General features: G+C 36.1%; 1 protein-coding gene across 1 annotated transcript; it reads right to left on the bottom strand.

Moving 5' to 3' along the window:
* Positions 1–1,680: 1,680 nt before the first annotated feature.
* Positions 1,681–14,017, bottom strand: si:ch211-195b21.5. Its single transcript, XM_087290446.1, has 8 exons — positions 13,683–14,017; positions 13,055–13,188; positions 10,486–11,023; positions 7,634–8,234; positions 5,281–5,354; positions 3,540–3,639; positions 2,927–3,045; positions 1,681–2,811 (listed from the first exon to the last, which is right to left on the bottom strand). The coding sequence occupies exons 1-8, from the start codon at positions 13,896–13,898 to the stop codon at positions 2,404–2,406; spliced, it is 2,190 nt and encodes a 729-aa protein (XP_087146572.1). The 5' UTR covers positions 13,899–14,017; the 3' UTR covers positions 1,681–2,403.
* Positions 14,018–14,547: the final 530 nt, after the last annotated feature.

The raw sequence follows: 14,547 nt of genomic DNA, 5'->3' as shown, positions 1-14,547 counted from the left end.
AACCACTGTAGCAACATTGAATGTTTTGAACATTTTTAGTTCATTTTCTGTACATCTTGAGACCCTTGCTGTATGTGAAATCGGAGAGCTCTCAGATTTCATCTGAAAAATTTTACAAAATCTCAAACAATAAAAAAGGTCTCTGGATTGGAACGACATGAAGGTAATTAATAACAGATTTTTATAATTTTTTTGTGTGAGCCTTTAAAGCCAAAGTAAATTATTTTACTGCTTTAATTAAAATTTGATTCAATTAAAGGGATTGCTCACAAAAAAAAAGAAAATTATTTCCCTTCCTTTTGTTCAAATTGATGTTTTTTTGTACATAAAATGTTGATTGAAGAATTTTGGTAATCATACAGTTGACCATAGTCATTGATTTCCATAGTACATTTTTAACTACTATGGTAGTCGGTGGCTACCGCCAACGGCTAACAACAGTCTGCACACAACAATCTCCTATATATATTGAAACAACTTGAGTAAATGAATAATTTTAGGTAAACTCTCTCTTTAGGCTTACAGTCATAAACCCTACTTTGTTACTTGATGTTAAAGTGGTAATAAGGCAGTTCATAATACAATTAGAACATGGCCTCATCAGTGGATTTGAAGTTATTTAAGGAATTTCTCCCTGAACAGCCCAAACTATTTTAGAGGTTAGCCTTACTATATATGTATAATCTTTATTAAATTACTGTTGGCTTTTTAAGAATGCATTCATTTATGTGCTTTTTACACATCTTAAAAAAAAAAAAAAAAAAAAAAAACACACTTTGTGTTTCAATTATGCATTTTTACACTGTGTGTGTGTGTGGTTGTAGAAGTTTCATAGGTATGATACACTGATAACACATTTTCTTCCACAGCTGTTTACATTCACAGACATAACCACTAGTGTTATGTGAACTTGTGCATTTGAAAACATGACAGTTGAAGTGAAAGAGAACTTTAGCGTAATGCTCATTCAACATGGCATCTGGTAACCGGCTCTTTGTGTGTGCCCTTCTGTGTTTATGTGATCAGGAGTTTAAACTGACAGTTTTAAAACACAATTGTTGTTGCTGGAGTGTCCTAGTACAGTACGATCCATTTGGAAGGGCTTATCCCTGTGCCCTAATCACTTAGAAGGGTTTACCCTCCAGAGTGACAGCTTCAAAGAGATTAGGGCATAGGGATGAGCCTTTCTGAATGGAGCACACTAAACAACTTCCGTTCACAACAGTTGTCCCGAAAGGGCCCTATGAAGTGGCCAGTTTAGAGCACTTTGGTTTGGAATTGCACTATATGGCAGTCATGATTGCTTTTATTGTGAAATGACTTTAGCAAAAACAATATATTAAACATGTTCATGGTTTAGTTAGGTTGATAATTGTATCAATTAAAAAAAAATAAAATGAACAATAATTAGTTGAATCTAACCAAACACTATAAAATAGTTCACGCTGTAAATTAATTAAGGGGAAAAAATAGGAAAAATGACAATAGCATCCATTTTAATAACAGGAAAATCTCAAAAGTGCAGTTAACTGTCAGTTTTTATAAGCAAATGGTTAAAGTATTACAAAAGTTTTTTTTTTTTTGTGTGTGTTAAAAAAATAAAATTGCAACTTTGAGGAAAAGTTAACCATGAAAATAAAATAGTAAAGGGTTGTAAAACAAAGCACACTGACCACAACCTCTAATCCAAAAACATTTATTTCTGTTTTCATCTAAACGAGCTTTTAACTGAGGAAAGGATTCATTCATCAGAGCGAGCTGCGGCATGTTTGGATGGTGAAACCCCTTTCACAGAACAATGAAATAAGGGACATTAACCAGAATAACTGAACATTTAGGTTTCCAGCCAGTTTTTTTTTTTTTTTAATTTATGGTCTGTGGAGTTTAAATGTAACTGGTTGATGGTGTCTACCTGAAAGCAAATCTTCATCTGCTGCTATCGGAGTGCAGGATGCATTAAAGTAATAATTCATCCCAAAAGAATCCATCTTCATTTACTCACCCTTGTTCTAAACCTTTATGAGTTTATTTTGTTGAACACAAAAGAAGATATTTTGAAAAAGGTTGGAAATCTGTCACCATTGACTTCCATACAGTATTTGTTTTTCTTATATGGAAGTCAGTGGTTACAGGTTTTCAACTTTCTTCAAAATAATCTTCTTTTGTGTTCAACAGAAGAAACTCAAAGATTTGGAAGCACTTGAGGGAGAGTAAATAATTGGACGTTTTTTAGGTGAATGATCCCTTTAATCAACTGACTGACATTTTTAGACAGCCCCCGTCCTTGAACCAGAGAAAACCCATGAACCGCTGACTTCAGATGTAGTGAAACAGCCGATGCGAACATAGTTAAAAGCTCAAAAATACAGCCAAGAAAGAGAAACAACAAAACACATCTGAGCATCAAGGTGAATCCTTCTCAGACTTCTTCTTGTCCTTCTTCTTTTTCTTTTCTTTTTTCTTCAACTTCTTCTCCTTTTTCTTTTTCTTCTTCTCACTCTTTGTTTCAGCATCATCATCGTCGTCATCATCATCATCATCATCATCTGTTTTTTCCTTCTTTTCTTTGGATTTGTCTTTACTCTCTTTCTTCCCGTCTTTATCCTCTGGCTCTTGTTTGATTTTGACATCCAGAGAATGAGGACTTCTTTCATCCTTGATGCGCTTTCTGTCTGGACTGTGCTTTCTGTCAGGACTGCGCTCTCTGTGGTCCTGATGGAAGCGTGAAGACGAGGGCGGACTGTCCCATTTGCTAGAGGACGGGTGATGATACTCTACGTGTCTTTTGGAGTCCTTGTGCTGCTCTGTTGTCTGCATAGACAACATGTATTATTATTATAGCGCACAGTTTAATATTTTGCTTTACAGATGGAGTTTAACATAATTTAGAGCTAGTGATCTGTGGGAAATTGCTTTAAAAGGTCACCTTGCTCCTGTCGTGGCGACTGTGGTTTGCTAAATGTTTCTCGGCACTATGCATGTCCCCGAAAAACTCCTCACAGCGCTGGCAGAAGAAGCCCATCACTGGGATCAGATCACCGCTGCCTGAAATATCATACATGAGGGTTTGAACCTAATTAAAATAAGTGTAATTAAACTGTGATGGAAAAAATATCAATTGATTATAGAACACGAACAAACATGAAAAAGATCAATTCTTAAAGAATTGTTCTTTTGGTTTTAAGTCAAAAAGAAAAAAGTTACAATATGGTTTAAATAAATAATTGTATTAACTGAAACAATAAATAAAATAATTGAATAAATCACAAAATGAGTAATTGAACATAAACAATATTGTCAAATATCTTTAAATATAGCTTTAAAAAAATATCTTGTAGTCACCAAAACACAATACTATGATATGCTCACTATTGCAGAAAAAACATAATGAACCAATAAAATAAAAATGTTGTTAAATTATTGGATAGATATTATAATTGTAAACTCTTTCAGCACCTGCTAATTCAGTAAAGAAAAGCAGCTGACATTGCTAGAAGCACTTTAAAAGTAACTTCAAGTTGATTTCAATCATTCAATACCTTCCTGCTTCAGCAGACCCTCCAGTTCCTTCACCAGATACTCCTTCCTTTTCTTGTGGATCTGATTCTCTCGTCTCTCACGCTCCTTCTCATCCTTCTTCTACAACAGTCACACATATTCAAAATTAAGCCCAATATACATATATATATACACATCGTTCACACAAAAATAAAAAATTACTTGTTATTTATTAACCTACAAGTGGTTACAAAAAAAGAAGATATTTTGAAGAATGTTGGAACTGGGAGCCACTGACTTTCATGGTATGAAAACAGTGCATGTCAATGGCAACCAGTTTTAGCATTCTTTAAAATATCTTCTGTGTCCAACAGATGAAAGAAACTATGTTTTGCACATTTAAACACTTTTAAAGAATACTTAACTTGATAGTGTGCACAAACAGACTATCAACCCTTAAGTACTTGAACAACAGTGTATGGTTTATACAGTTGAAGTCAGAATTATTGCCCCCCTTCGTTTTTTTTTTATTTTTTAAACATTTCCCAAGTTCTGTTTAACAGAGCAAGAAAATTCACAGAAATTTTTTTTTCTCTGAAGAATGTCTCTTTTTTGCTAGAATAAAACCCGTTTTTATTAAAAAAAAAAACATTTTAAGGTCAAAATTATTAGCCCCTTTAAGCTATTTTCCCCGATAGTCTACAGAACAAACCATCATTATACAATAACTTGTCTAATTACCCTAACCTGCCTAGTTAACCTAATTAACCTAGTTAAGCCTTTAAATGGCACTTTAAGCTGTATAGAAGTGTCTTGAAAAATATCTAGTCAAATATTATTTACTGTCATCATGGCAAAGATAAAATAAATCAGTTATTAGAGAGGAGTTATTAAAACTATTATGTTTAGAAATGTGTTGAATAAATCGTCTCTTCGTTAAACAGAAATCGGGGGTAATAAACAGGGGGATAATAATTCACAAGGGCTAATAATTCTGACTTCAACTGTCTATCAAAATCATTTTAAAAAGCAACATGATGCTTTAAATGCAGGTTGCAGGAATTACAATAGTTGCCAACCGATGATGACAAACTAAAAGCATTTTAAAAAGTCAGAATAATTCATTCTAGAAATAAAAAAAAAGCAGCTTCACTTGAAACAAAGTCTTTAAAAGCGAGTTAATAACTTATTCATTTCAATTAAACAGAGATTTGAAAAACAAAAATTTAAATGTTCCTATTTTTTTTAACATGACTAGTAATTGATTTAGATTTACTCATAGTAAGTTGTCTATACAGAATCATGGCTTAGAAAAAATGTGCTAATGACAAAATGCAATGTATGCAAACTCCAATGTACAAGAAAAAAATATTAATAATTGCATCCCAATTTAAACACTCATCGAAAGTGTGTTTTGCACTACTTTGAGTTTGTCTGGTTCAGAGTTGTGGATAAACAAACACAACAACGAAAGACTGAAGACTAAACAATACAATACAGATGCCCATAATGCACATATGAGGGGATTACAATATATACACACAACTCTATTTTAACTGTTCTAAATATTGTTCCACTAGTCTAAAAACAAAAATAAGTATTTCTAGTGTACATAAACATCAGCTAGAATTTACTTCAAAGTTTATGTGTTTGTTAGACTGTGTGTTTGCTACTGCACACATGCAAAAATCGAATGAAATACAAGTATGTTGGGAGTTTGTCATAATGCTGTTGTCAAATGTTGTTGTTACGATGGAAGACAGATTTCCAGACTCTTTGTACCTTGTCTCGCTTGGCCTCTAGATTAGAATGGCTGCTTCCAGAGCGATTACTTCTACTGTCGTCAGTTTTGGATGCTGAAATCAGATGTTAAATATTTAATGCATTATAAACCAAAGGATGTTGTGTAGTCTTTTAGGTCTTTTTATCACTTCATGACACGCCTGACAGGCTTTTAAGAGCACTGCAACACATGATGCAACACAACCACTTACAATGCACCTTCTTGACACAATCCTGCAAGCTAATTCAATTCCAACCAACTGTAATACAGGTTCCACTTAAAAATAAAACTAAACACTTTTTTAAGGGAGTTTAAAAAGCTGACCAGTGTTTTTTAGTATAACTGACACCATTGTTTTTCATTCAAGTGGACAGTTCATACAAAACATTTTTACGTTCACTCACAATCAAAGAGTTAAAATCATCTGAGATCAATTTTTTCTGTTAAAAACAAAGAATGTTGTAAACTGGTGGCCACTGACTTCTATAGTTGAAGAAAAAAAAATAGTATGAAAGTCATTGGCTACCGGCTATCAACATATCTTGTTTTGTGTTCAACAGAAGAAAAAAATAAACGGGTTTAGAACTAGTGGAGGGTGAGTATATTTGATGAGGGATGAGAATATCCGGTGCCTTGATATTGCACATTAATATTGGCCCTTTAAATTGCTGATTCATTTTTGGTTTTGACATGTGTTTTTTGGAATATTAAATCATCTTCTAGTTTTAATACATATATAGTACATAAAATGAAAATTAGCTTTGGAGCAAAATATATATTTTATGAATTGTATGCTTGTAGTTAACCACAGTAACCTTGCTAATGACAGACAGAAACATTTAAAGCTCTAATGATGTTATCTTAATTATTTCATGGTGAATTGTTTTTCCATTAGACTTAAAGGTTTCTCTTTAAACAATGTCAAATTACAGTTAACCCTTGTGTATTGTTCAAATTTACGACCCTTTCATTATGTCACGGGCTATTTTTGCCCCATTGATGTTCATTATAACAACATTTTTGATTGCAAAGCCTTGGCACCATATAATCATGCATTCTTGATTGTTGGTGGTTTGTAAGGGAGAAGTCAAATTTGTAATTTTTACTGTTGATCATCAGCTGGCACAATTAAACCCTTTAGATACATGCGAAAGAGGTCTTTTTACAGAGTTTTTAAGGTCTTTTAGAATATAAAATATGCTAACTATAATAACATCATCAAATTAATAAAATATACAGCAAATGACAAATAGATAAAATAAAAAAGGGATAAAACACACCATATCTAAATTACAATGATTTTGCAGCCAATTTGGATCTAATTTCGTCCTCTACGACAAGTTGTCGACATTATAGAATGAATTCAAATGTAAACATTAAATATGTTTCTCTCGCTCTTGCGGCTGTTTGCACACATTTGACGACAGTTTTAAAAAAGCGAAGGCAAAAAAAAATCCCGAACATTTTTGATTTAAAAATCGTGGCCGGACGCCTCAAGTCCCAAAAAGGTGCGTCTCTGTGGGTCTGCAGCGTGGAAGTGTAAACAGGTCTCATGCTTTTCTTTACTCTACTTAAACAATTACGGATGTTTGTTTATATTAGGCGGATACAAAAAAAAGTGTAAGAGGATGATAATAATAGTGTAAAAAAGATAAAATAAAATAAATATATTTGGGTGGCCCGCCCAAGTAAAGTCTATGTGTGGGAAGCACAACAACAAATTATAGTGTGCATGCATAAATACGCTCACCATGTTTACTATGTTACTATGCTCATTTAGATTTTTTTCACCATGATATGTCTAAGTGCACAAAGGTCTCTCTCACACACTCAAGTCACACAAGCGCACACACACACTATACTTCATATAAATGCCAGAAACCAGTTTGCACTGCAACTGATGATCAACAGCAGAAATGACAGATTTGACCTCTTCCCAACAGGGAAAACCACCAAAAATAAAATAGAAAACAAATGGTGTCATGGCTTTACAATCCAAGAATTATGCTAGAAGTAAATGGGGCAAAAACATAATGAAACACTAACATAATGAAAGGGCAGTAATTTTGCCCAGAGTATGTTGTTAAGTTATTGAAAATTTTCAAAGCATTTTCCCAAAACATGTCAAGATAAGATGTCACCAAAAACCATTTCATTTGCTGATACTCGGAGGAAGATGTGGCCAAATTAAGACTCAAAATTAACCTCAAATTAAGACTCAAAATTAACCTCAAAATTAACCCAAAACATCCCCAACCGCATACAAGGGTTAAAGATAATCATAATAAAAATCATAATAACAACAACAACAACAACAACAACAATAAAAGAAAAAAATCTGCTGGTTCTGACCTCTAGACAGAGCTTGCAGAGCCTCCAGAGCTGGTTTGAGCATTGAAAGTGAAGGATTTGCTCCATGTTCTTCCTTTTTCTCCTTTAATCTGGCAGCCATTTTACAGATATCGGCCATGCCTGGATTGAGGCCGATGGTCTTCAGCAGGTTTTTCACCTTCTCACATTCCTCCGGGGTGACTTTTGATGTGCTGGAAGCTGCGGGTGTCATGCTTGCAGGTAGAGCGTGTGCTGTGGGCTCCTGGAGACTGTGGGACTGGTGCTCTTTATTGAGGTGATGAAGCGGAGATCTCACAGATCTAGTCTGGGCCAGAGGAACCGTCACACCCTGAGGTTTGGATCTCTCCTCTTCCTCTCCATAAAGGAACTTCTCTTCATCTTCAACACTCTGAATTGCAGGCTTGGCCTCTGAAGGTAGGTTAGCGGGGTTCCAGGATAAGAAATTGGAAAAGCTGCTGCTGCTGTCTACACCCGTCGTCTCCTGAGGAAACGAAGAGCCGTAATACAGTCCAGCAGAGGGTTCGGTTTCAAACCTCGGCTCAGGGTCCTGGAAGGTTCTCAGTGCAGATTGATTTTCTGTATATATGGTTTCATCATGCATCTGGATAGAAGAAAAGGTATGTCAGCAAAAAAAAAAAAAAAAAAAAACATGTTAAAGGCTCCATTTAACCCTGACATTAAGATGAGTTTCCACAAATATGACACTAAAACAGGTGTAAACAGATGTTTTGAGTTTGTATTTGAAAAGACCTTTGTCTAGATTGCTTTTGTAGTGTAAATGCTCATGTAGTCGAATGCAATTGCTATCCACATCTTTTTCAATCACCAACATACTAACTCATTAATGGCAGACACCACAAAATCAAGTCTTATCAAAACACGTTAATCATATACCATTTATATATATGGAAAATTTTATATTAAACATATATTTGTAAAATATAGCATAAGCAGCATAAATTGTAGTGGTGTACCGGATCACAAATCTCACGGTTGGAATCACATTATGGTGTTTCAGTCACGAATCAGACCATTTTTCGAATCAGCCAAAAATGTTTGTCATTTTATAACCAACTCAAAAGACTAAAGACTGAATCGCTTTCTTGATTTTTGTGTTTTTCAAACATAGATTTGAAGAATTAATAAACACATCCAAATCATTTAAAATTTGTTGCGTGGGTGTTGAGATCCTGATCTTTTAATCATTAATCGTGCAGCTTACACTAAATGCTTTAATGCAGGCTTAACAAGTATTGACAGAAAACCCCTTTAATGAAACCCACCACATCCCGAATAACCTACCACAACTTCTTTCGTCATCATTATATTTTACAGGAATGCCTAAATGCTTTCATGCATCTGATTTGAAAGATGCGAGAAGTGATCTCTCTAATTTAGGATTAATATAAAACCAAAAAAAGTTATATTCATTCGCAGGCCAAACCGTGGGTTGTGATCCCTACGAATCACCCATCAACCATGATCCATTACACCTAGGGTTGTAACGGTATGAATTTTTTATGGTATGATAATCGTCTAAAACAATACCACGGTTTGACGGTTTCGCGGAATACGGTATGTTACAAATGTTACAAAATAATAGAACAGAAGCAAATTTGACTTTTTCCAAATAATATATTTTCAGTTACTATAAACAACACCACTTACAAAGAACAAATAAAAATAAGAAAATAATAAATAATGTGTCAAAGTCCAAATAAAGTCCAAATAAACATGGTGCAAATCCTCAGTAAAAAATAGATATAAATATTTACTATACTATAAATAGTTACATAACGAAACTAGATTCAATATGGAACATCCTTAGGTTTTATGTGCCAGCATGGATATGGTTGTCTGTGGATATGGATTTGGATATGGTTGTCTGCAATGCAGACAAACAGCTGCAACTTCATTTGCGTCTTTTGAAAACAGCAAGAGCAGCAGTTCTTCTTTGCTGTGTCACTGTTTTGTCATGTTTTTGTGCTGCTGTGGATGCAAAAGTACTTAGTATGAGAATTATTTCGTGCAAAACTTTTTTTTTTGCGTTTTATTTAGCCGCGCATAAATGTATGCCTATCTCTCATTCCGTGTTGTTCAAAAAGCTCATGTTGGTCCACAAACAAAAGTGAAACCTATGCTTATTGGTTGTGATATAGCGAGTTTGAACCAATCTGGGCATGGAGGAGGGACAATGCATCACTGTATCATGTCTGGTTTGTCCGGAGACACAGTGACGAGCGTTTCTTTGTCAAATCAGCGTGGTCAAATTTCTATGACGTAACCGCACTGATTCCGGGACCTCTGAAAGTCCGTGAATGTTATGTGATAAAGAATGTTATCTTCTTTATGCCAATCTTTGAATTGTATGAATCGGATCAGCGGATCAAAAGTTATTAAACATTTAAGAGCAATACTTATTTTTAGCCGCGGGCGGCTGTCTCGGTCTTTAAGGGTTAAAAGCGTTGATATGCAATTGTTCATGGTATGATAATCGTGCACGTTCAAATCGTGGTAGACCGTCATACCGGTATATTGCGACAACCCTAATTACACCCCTAATAAATTCTGGACTCTAAATATGATCAAGCTCTTAAAAACACAAGAAAAGTTATCCTTTTAGTTGATTGCATTTCCTCGTATTTTGAAATAAATTGAAAGCTATATTTTTAGATTTCCCATACACGGAGTTCACTTTTCGGTGTATAAACACTAAGCAAAAAAAATAAAGCATGCATTTAATAAAAATGTGTATCCTTAAATCAATGACAAAAAAAAAAAAATCAAGTTGTTTGACCCGCAAACTATAAAATGATCTCAACTCCAAAACATAACAGAATAGGATTGCAAACCTGGCTTCTAAGGAGGGCGTTCTTGACCAAAGGCAGGTGTTTCTCCAGCTCTTTGTTCTGAAGGATCTGTCTTAGTCCTTGAAAGAGATCAGGCATGGTGTTAGAGCTTTGAGTGCCTCCACCGCTGGTGCTGCTGGAGCTGTGGTTGCCCTCTGCTGTTCCTCTGTGAGTCTGTTTGGTGTGGCTGGGGCTCAGGCGAGGCTGACTCTTGCTGTGTGTGCTGCTCTTCCCGTGACTGCGGCTGCGGCTACGGCTGCGGCTCCTGGCTCGACTTTTGGCCCTTGTGCGGCTTTTACCTCGACTGCGACTGCGTGATCTGCTGCGAGCTCGACTCTTTCCGCGGCTCCTAGCTCGACTGCGGCCCCGGCTCTTGCCACGACTCCTGCTGCGACTGCGAGCGCGGCTCCTTCCTCTGCTCCGACTGCGTGCTCGACTCGAGTGTTTGTCTGCTGTACGATCCGTGCTGTCATTTTTATCTCCTGCTGGCTCAATACGGTCACTTGCCCCCAGGATTCGGAGAAACTCCTCTGCCTTTTTTCTATTTAGAAGCACAAAGAAATGTAATGTAATGTGTATTTATATAGCAAATTTATTGTGTATGGCCATACACCCAGAGCGTTTCACAATCATGAGGGCGGTCTCTCCACACTACCACTAGTGTGCAGCATCCACTTGGATGATGCAATGGCAGCCACGGGACTACAGAGCCAGTGAACTCACCACATACTAGTCATTGTAGGAGTGGGTATGACCCCCTTTCACACATTGACACCAGTAAATATCCAGAATGACTTTAACGGTAAATAAAAAAATAATTAAAAAAAACGATGTTGAGACAGGCACAGACGTTCCAGATTTTTTCAAGAAAAGACCAATTAACACATCCATTCCAAAATACCCATATATTCTGACCAAAATTGACCTCTTAACAGCCGCACTTGTATTTGTAAACATAGAAGGGGTTCAGGCTTTTGCTTTATGGTTTCACTTTTGTTTAAAGCTTTAACATTCATGCAGCTGTTTTGCCCCAGAAACATCTTAAGGCAGAAACACGAACCGCAGCTAAATGTTTACACATTTGACTACACTGCAAATTCTGTGGATGGAGAAGTGTTCTGATTAACTTTGATAAAAACAAATGGAGAAACACTTTCGCATGTCAAAATGTACATAATGTGTGTATGTGCTGACGCTCACCGAAGTACTTCTTTACGCGTCAAACAACTGAAGCAGCTTAAAAGTAAATTCACAGCATTTTTTTATAAGCATTTTATCTATAGATTTTCCACAGTTGGCATTAATCACAACAAAGAAACGTTATCTGACTAACATCTAGCAGCTAAATGTGTCTGGAAAAGATTCAAAGGCTTTTATTTTCAGAAACAGCGTGGATGTGAATGAGTCTGAATGTTCTGATTGGCTAGAGTCATGTCAGCGCGTTCTAGATGTGAACGCGCTCTTTGCGGCAATTTTCCTCCTGCCTTTACACAGAGCAGCAGTCCAGCAAACTACCTGTAATGTTTCAACTTCTCTTTCCAGGAACTTGCCGGAACAAATTTAATAATATTTTCAAAAAGGGCCTGTTCACACAAATGTGAAAGGGGCTAGTGATAGAGCCAATTGATAGATGGGGATGATTGGGAGGCCATGATGAATAAGGGCTGATGGAGGGAATATGGCCAGGACACCTGGGTTACATCCCTACTTTTTTTACACCTAAAAAGTGCCATGGGATTTTTAATAACCACAGAGAGTCAAGACCTCAGTTTGACATCTCACCTGAAAGAAGAATTACATGGTTAGTTTTATGGAAATGCACTGAAGTTGCGCTTACTGACAGCATAGCCTCCCCTTCACTATACTGGGGTACTCACACAACCCCCTGCTGGCTACTAACACCACTTCCAACAGCAACCTAGTTTTCCCATGTGGTCTTCCATCCAGGTACTGACCGGGTGCAGCCCTGCTTAGCTTCAGTGAGTAACCTCTTTTGGGCTGCGGGGTGATAAGGCTGAGGCTATATTTAATGGAAAGAAAATGTAGATTGCTCAGGGGTACATATTATTCATTCATTCATTCATTTTTTTTTCAGCGTAGTCCCTTTATTAATCTGGGGTCGCCACATCGGAATGAACCGCCAACTTCTCCAGCACGCTTTGCACAGCGGATGCCCTTCCAGCTGCAACCCATCACTGGGAAACATCCATACACACTCATTCACACCTACACACTACAGACAATTTAGCCTACCTTATTCACCTATAGCGCATGTCTTTGGACTGTGTGAGAAAACGAAGCACAAAATGCAGCAACTAAAATGTCACTTAGTGTATAATAGTTTATACATCAAATCATCATCTTGTCTGGCATTTTAGGGCCACAATAACATATTAAAATGTTTATTAAAAGTCTATCACATTGCAACATTAGAGTACAGTTTATACGGCTTTAATAATTTATTTTTATTTGATCCTTTTTGATCTTTTGCCCTTGACCCACATACAGTTGTGTGACACAAATTGATCTCACTTTAAACAAACTTTGACTCTACTTTTTTCTCCAATCATACCTGACTTCTTGGTTTTGCTCATCCAGACTTTTAGTTGACCAGTTTTGTGTGGACTGACCAAGCAAAAGCTGATTTGATGGTGTGATCATCGTGGAACCGCTCTGGTCAGTAGTGAGACCACCAAAGGGTCGGTTCTGCAGTGGAGAAAGAGCAACATAAAAAATATCTGTCATTAATAATAATCCTGTGAATGTGTTATTCAAGTAAAACATAGGCCATTGATTGACCTATAGTAGAAAGCCATGAAACCACAATGCATTTTATTCTCTTTAAATCTAAAAAAAAAAATAACGTTACCGCCAAATTACTTTTAACAAAAGTAAATCAGCATATAAGGTTAAATTAATTACTGAGATGCTAAACAATCCTTAAACTCATTTTTAATCACATGACATCACACTCATTGATTGCATGTCAAGTTCCACATACAATACCGAAATCATTGAACTATTATTTCGTGCACCGCTATCAAAATGCATATCTTGCATTAAATCCATAAATATACATGACATAGATATAATAAAACATATTTTAAAAGACGTAACGTACATCCGGTATTTCTATCAGCTCGATCTGTGGGACAAATAAGTGCAGGTTGTTTTTATGAATGCACAGTAAAAACTCGCACCTCGTAGAATGAATCTCTGTTGTAGTTTTCATTGCCTGGTCCGTACGGGCGTCCCGGAGGGGGAATAGGCTGCGGACTGCAGTATCGAGGCCCCGGAGGAGGAACCCCAAAAGGAGGACAGAACGGCGGAGGTCCGAAAGGTGCTATAGGGTGTCCGAAACGTGATGGAGGTACCGGTGCCCGGTGATAGTCGGGGTTCGACGGACCTCGGTACATTTTTAAACATCAATATCTCATAGATACATGTGTTGTTGTAACGAGTTTGTTTCCATTCACTCTGAGCTATGAGCTCTTTTGGGTCTAAAATGAGTCTGAGTCCAGTCACAGCGCCGTCTGCAGGACTGGAGAAGTAACGCACATTATATAGGCGATTCAAAACAATGCCTGTTCAAAACTGTTTTGCTCACTTTACAAAGGCAAAATGACTAATTCACACAAAATTGAAACTGTTAAATTTATAATTTAGATTTTTTTGCTTAGATTCTATTAATTTTATATATTTCACTTTATTTTATTTCGAGTTTGTACAATTTCTACACTTCATCATAGACACAACAAATATTTTTCAATATTTTTTATGCCAATAATTAAATTACCCAAGATATAAGATCATCGAAAAGGTACCATTATCCTAAAGTTACATTTCATAGCACATCATTTATTTGTTTGTTTATTTACTAATTCATGTTTGTTTTTATCAAATTTTTATTTATTTATTTTGGCCTTTTTTTAAAAAACATTTATCTTGACTTTTTTCGATTTGGTTCAGGTTTTTCTGGTTTTGGATTTACATGGAAACATTGTAGTCTGCATTATTTCGTGTATATGGGTTTTTTCCGATATTTATAAAATGTCATATTAAAAT

This window comes from Danio rerio, chromosome 17, assembly GCF_052040795.2.
Source record: "Danio rerio strain M-AB ecotype USA chromosome 17, GRCz13ab, whole genome shotgun sequence".
NCBI lineage: Eukaryota > Metazoa > Chordata > Actinopteri > Cypriniformes > Danionidae > Danio > Danio rerio.
This window is presented reverse-complemented; position numbering and strand designations above follow the sequence as displayed.

What these genes read in the sequence shown, in the direction of transcription:
- si:ch211-195b21.5 (XM_087290446.1), bottom strand. Translation starts at nt 13,898, where the DNA reads ATGTACCGAGGTCCGTCGAACCCCGACTATCACCGGGCACCGGTACCT. An exon ending in GAGCAAAACCAAGAAGTCAG is followed by an intron (nt 11,024 to 13,054) that starts GTATGATTGGAG and finishes GCTTCTAAATAG; the next exon opens with AAAAAAGGCAGAGGAGTTTC. An exon ending in TAGAGGCCAAGCGAGACAAG is followed by an intron (nt 3,640 to 5,280) that starts GTACAAAGAGTC and finishes TGACTGTTGTAG; the next exon opens with AAGAAGGATGAGAAGGAGCG.